The sequence below is a fragment of the Sinocyclocheilus anshuiensis genome, unplaced genomic scaffold, assembly GCF_001515605.1.
Source record: "Sinocyclocheilus anshuiensis isolate Anshui unplaced genomic scaffold, SAMN03320099.WGS_v1.1 scaffold146, whole genome shotgun sequence".
NCBI classification, from domain to species: Eukaryota; Metazoa; Chordata; class Actinopteri; order Cypriniformes; family Cyprinidae; genus Sinocyclocheilus; species Sinocyclocheilus anshuiensis.
Window position 1 is genome coordinate 154,118 of NW_015546038.1, and position 5,710 is coordinate 159,827.

General features: G+C 37.2%; 1 protein-coding gene across 1 annotated transcript in view; it reads right to left on the reverse strand.

Annotated features, from left to right (window-relative positions):
- LOC107698881 (fibrillin-1-like) overlaps positions 1-5,015 on the reverse strand; it is an 86,604-nt gene extending 81,589 nt beyond the window's left edge. The window contains 4 exon segments of the mRNA XM_016500015.1: positions 1,708-1,806; positions 3,119-3,201; positions 4,496-4,672; positions 4,844-5,015. Coding sequence (XP_016355501.1) covers positions 1,708-1,806; positions 3,119-3,201; positions 4,496-4,656 — 343 coding nt within the window. The 5' untranslated portion in view covers positions 4,657-4,672; positions 4,844-5,015.
- Between the last annotated feature and the right edge of the window lie 695 nt (positions 5,016-5,710).

Below are 5,710 nucleotides of genomic sequence, written 5' to 3' on the forward strand. Positions count from 1 at the left end.
CAACAGCGCACACACACACACACACACACACACACACACACTCACACACACACTCACACACACGAGCGTCTCCTCCCCGTGGAGCTGCAGCAGTGATTTAGTGAGGCCTGTTGACTGTGGACACTCTCCAAATCACACACACCCATCCAGACACAGCTAATATTCACAATATTTGTTATTCACAATCACGGCAGTAAAACAACCACAAGAATCTGAGACGATCGGGACACTAAACCATTATTTTCAACACCCTAAACAGATGACCATCTTTCAACATTAAGATGCCAAACCATATTCGGTAAAAAAATCTTGCGAGGTTTACATTTGCTGCAATCGGCCGGGTCGTTATTTGTCCATTTTGAGATAATTTGCTGATAGCTGCATCTTACTGACCAACATCAGTGCATCATTCTGCTCCAAAAAACAGTCATGCACAATGTTTGATTTAAAATAATTTTATGAAAAAAAAAATATAAAAATGTTTATGAAATTAATGCGAATCTGTTCAATTCAGATCTTATTCACTGTCATTAAGGCAAGTTTATTTATATAGCACATTTTATACAAAATGGTAAGTACTATACATAATTTTTTTAAATAGTCATAAAAAAGACATTTTAAAAATGCATGCATAGTTATTACAAAAGATTTCATAAAATAGAAAACATTCTAAAAATGCATGCAACGTAAGTATAAAAAATAGTCATAAAAAATAAAACATTTAAAAAATGCATGCTTAATAATTTCAAAAAAAGTCATTAAATAGAAAACATTCTAAAAATGCATGCAACGTAAGTATAAAAAATAGTCATAAAAAATAAAACATTTAAAAAATGCATGCTTAATAATTTCAAAAAAAGTCATTAAATAGAAAACATTCTAAAAATGCATGCAACGTAAGTATAAAAAATTGTCATAAAAAAGAAAACATTTTAAAATGCATGCTTAGTAAGTATAAAAATAGTCTTTAAGAAGAAAACGTTTTAAAAATGCATGCATCATAAGTATAAAAAATAGTCATAAAAAAGAAAACATTTTAAAAATGCATGCTTAATAATTACAAAAAGTCATTAAATAGAAAACATTCTAAAAATGCATGAAACATAAGTATAAAAATAGTCATTAAAAAAACACATTTGAAAATGCATGCTTAGTAAGTATAAAAATAGTCTTTAAGAAAACATTTTAAAAATGCATGCATCATAAGTATAAAAATAGTCATAACGAGCATTTTAAAACTGCATGCATCAAAACTATAATAAAGTGTGCTTTTAATGCATTTTTTAAATGCAAAATATGAATATTACATAAGCAATAAAAAATAACTGAAAACTGAAGAGACTGATCAAGTAATTAAATGAAATAAATTAATAAACTACATTTTAAGGCATGTATATCAGGCATCTGTCACTCTGACCTATGGATCCCGCATTACATCAGCTATTAACCTCTGTATCAGTGCAATGATACTTACAGTGGATACCTCACAGAATGAAGGTTACCATCTACACACGACCATTAAACACGTCAGAAATAAAAGCTGGCTTGGATCGATCAAAACACTCCTGAGAATGATGTCATGACAGGAAACAGGAAGTAGATCAAGAGTTGAAATCAAATTAAGTGATCAAACATAAGCATCATGTGACTTTCATCTCCTCTCTGACTCCACCTGTGTGAAGAGGAGTGGCAGACGCACTGAATTACCTGATTTGGATCCACAGGTGGGAGCGATCTGGCCGCTCGGACAGGTGCACATGTTGGGTCTGGAGCAGAAGCCGTCTCCGCAGGGGCTGCGACAAATAGCTGAGAACAGCAAAATCAATGACTGACGACATCTATTGATTGCTTGACCTTCACAGACATCAATAAACATGCAGGTACAGGTGATATTCTGAACGTTCTACACATCTCTTGCCTTGTTGTTTCTTACAGCTAAAACCAGTTTACATACACCTTGCAGAATCTGCTAAATGTTAGCCAAAATAAGGGGAATCATACCAAATGCACGTTATTGTTTATTTAGTGCTGACCTGAATAAGATATTTAACGTAAAAGATGTTCACACGAGAAAATAATAGTTGAGTTTATAAAAATGACCCCGTTCAAAAGTTTACATCCCCTTGATTATTAATACTGTGTTGTTACCTGAATGATCCACAGCTGTGTTTTTGTGTTTAGTGATAGTTGTTCATGAGTCCCTTGTTTGTCCTGAACAGTTGAACTGCCTGCTGTTCTTCAGAAAAACCTCTCAGCTCCCACAAATTCTGTGGTTTTGCAGCATTTGAACCCTTTCCAACAACGACTGTATGATTTTAAGATCCATCTTTTCACACTGAGGACAACCGAGGGACTCGTATGCAACTATTACAATAGGTTCAAACGCTCGCTGATGCTCCAGAAGGAAAAACCATGCATTAAGAGCCTTACTTTTTGAATCTGAAGATCAGGGTAAATTGAACTTATTTCGTCTTCCGTGAAACATCTTCTGTACCTTCTGAAGGGCAGTACTAAATTTAAAAATATGACTTTTAGGTACACATCTTGCTTCTGTTAATGCATCGTTTCTCCTTCAGGAGCATCAGTGAGCGTTTGAACTGTATATGCACACTAACGTGTTTAAATCCATCCCAGAAAATCAAAGTCTGCAGATTCAGGTCTGGTCCTGCTCCAGGTCTTGCAGCTCATCGAGGCATATGCCAGCTGTCTTATTCAGGAAATATCGGCTTAATCGGATTAATGCCATCATTACCCGATGCACATGTAACTGGAATGCGTCCAAACTCTGATTATTACCGGAATGTTCTTGTTAAGTGTGGTCAGCGAGAGGTCAGGAGGTCAGAGAGACTCTGGGCCATTGTGGCCGAGATCCATTAGCGCGCCTGACCTTCACATGTAAACAACACCCCCCCCACCGCGCCGCGCCTGAGAGTCACACAACACAGCACAGCCTTCCTGAGCGCTGCCAATCTATTCATTTACAGGACGAGAGCGAAAAACAATCGTCCAGCGCCGAGCTCGCAGAACCCCACCCTCCTCTGTAAACCGTGTTTCCTGTAAACGGTGTTTCTGATAGCTGGAGCAGAACACAACAAACAGGAAGCTGATGAGGACTTACGGACGATGCACTGGTTCCCTCCGGTCAAGGTCTTCCATCCGGGACAGCAGTACGCATGATGACGGGATCCACACACATTCGGCCTGCGGGAAGAGTTCGGCAATACTTAACCAGGGTCAAATTCACATTTAAACTTTATGTGTGAAACTCTCCATACATAGAATAAAATTAACGTGGGGTGGGAAGAACATGGGAATAGAAAGGAACATGCACTGTAAACAGAAATGTAGTTGTAAATAAAACAGATTACTCGAGTATGTTGTATAGGAAAATACCATTTCAGTCTTTCTACAGGTACTCCAAAATGTCACATCTAATTCAACGTGTCATTATCTATCTATTTATTTATCTATCTTACAGATTGATTGCATGGCTTTAAAACATTGAAACCTCACGCTTTAAAAATTTCACTCTTAAATTCTTCATTCTTACAGCTTATTAAACTGTTTTAAATATTTAAGCCAGCTTTCTCAAGCCAACATCAAAGTCAAACTTTACTATCTAGTTATTTCTGAAATTTACTACAAATATTTTGAGTGAAAGTCGTTTCATCATAAAAAAAAATTTTCAGTGTAGGAATAAAATGAAAGAGCATAAATATGAGAGAAAAAGAAAACATGTAATTCCATGTTCTATTGATTTCTTAAAGTTTATTGTTTAAGCTTTTTTCTCCATTTTCATTTCTATTTCTTTATTTTGGTGTTGGTTTGGTTTGTATGGAAGCCTGTTTCTAACACGTAACAAAAAATATATAAAAGGTAATTGCAACTTTTTGTCTCACAATTCTGAATTTATATTTCAAAATTCATACATTTTTCTCGCAATTCTGAATTGTGAGATATAAACTCAGCATTGCGAGAAGAAAGTCCAAATTGTGAGATAAAAACTGGTAATTGTGAGGAAAAAAGTCAGAAGTAAGATAAAAAGGCCTACCTTTTTAATTTTTTATTCTGTCACAAACCAAAAAAATAATTGAGATTGAAAATTGTGCAAAAACAGTCAGAATTCTGAGTTTATCTCATAATTCTCATAATTGTGAGATAAAAAGTCACAATTACCACAGGTTCGGTGTCTTTAGTGCACAGCCTAGGTTTTTTCCCCCTATAATTTTAATGTTTGATTATTGTGTTTTATTAGGATCATCTAATGAACACAAAGACTTGAAGATGTTGCAAAACAAACACTCCACAGACCAAAGAAAACAGCACTTCCAGGAAAGCTAAACTGTCATTAATGTTATGACGCTAACGCTAGTTAACGGATTCTGGAGCGCGGGAAACCGGGTTCCCTCAGCCGCCCTAACGGCTGTTAATGACCGTTTTAGCGCGGTGTTTAGAGTAAATGTTGCGGTTCTTCAGTGATGGAGAGAGTCGTTACCCCTTCAGCACGTCCTGGCCGCCGCCGCGACGCTTCGATCGGTTCGTTCTCGGCTGCTCCGCGGCTCTGTCTGCGCCTGCGTCTGCGTCGAGCGTCTGCGCTGATACACACAGCGACGCGAGCGTTGAGATTCCCGCCGCGAGCACAAGCAGCCGCCTCATTCTGCTCGCGCTCCTGCTGCGAGACCAACAGCTCACATTAATAACAAAACTGACGAAACCACAAACCTAGTGAACAAGAAACTAGCTTTGTGTGTGTCAGTCATACGCGTTTATGGAAAGTAAACAAGAGCAGAGGATGAAATAAAACTGAGGTAAAACAAAACTGAGGGAAAGAAAGTTTCTGTACCTCCCGCAGATGATGAAGAAGATGAAGATGACGTCTCCTCCAGTAAGTGTGCGCTGGTAAAGACTGTAAAGTGCCTGGTGAAAGTTGTCAGGGTGAGAAAAAGAGCGTAAAGCGGCTCAGAGGTGCGACACAAAACGCAGCGGCTGCGTTACTGCATCAGCGCTCATTCCGCTGCGCCACTCAAATCTCATCCAAACACTCGCTCCCCTCGGATCTCGCGAGAACCTGCGCGAATTCAGCGCGGCGTTACACTGGAATCACTGCGAGATTATTATGTGACCCCGGAGCACAAAACCAGTCACAAGGGTCAATTTTTCGAAATTGAGATTTATACATCGGCTGAAAGCTCCGTATGAGGAGATAATCACCATTTTCAAGGAGAACACCTCATGTAACACGATACAAAGACATCATCATATTATAACTTTCAGTAGCATTCATTAACAAAGTGTTGTAAATATAATAATGTATACAGTATAATACACTTTACTATAGTATGGTATAGTATTTTTTAATACTGTGTGTTGGGAAGGTTACTTTGGAAATGTAATAAGTTACAGATTATTTAAAATGTAATGTAACATTATTAAAGTAATGTAACTGATTACATTTGATTACTTTTCTAAAGAATGTTTTTTGAACTGTTAATCATTTTGAAACATGTAAAGCAGGCAGGATTAATCTCACAGTAGAACTCAACACTGATTACTGTCAGAGAATCCTTCATCACTTGAATTAAGATTATAATAATTTAATTTTAAAGCACAGCCACCACAAAATCAGACTTACTTTGAGATCCTTCTGAGGTTAAATACTGATTTAAAACCATAACAAGAAATAGTTTAGTAACTATGATACTGATTTTTA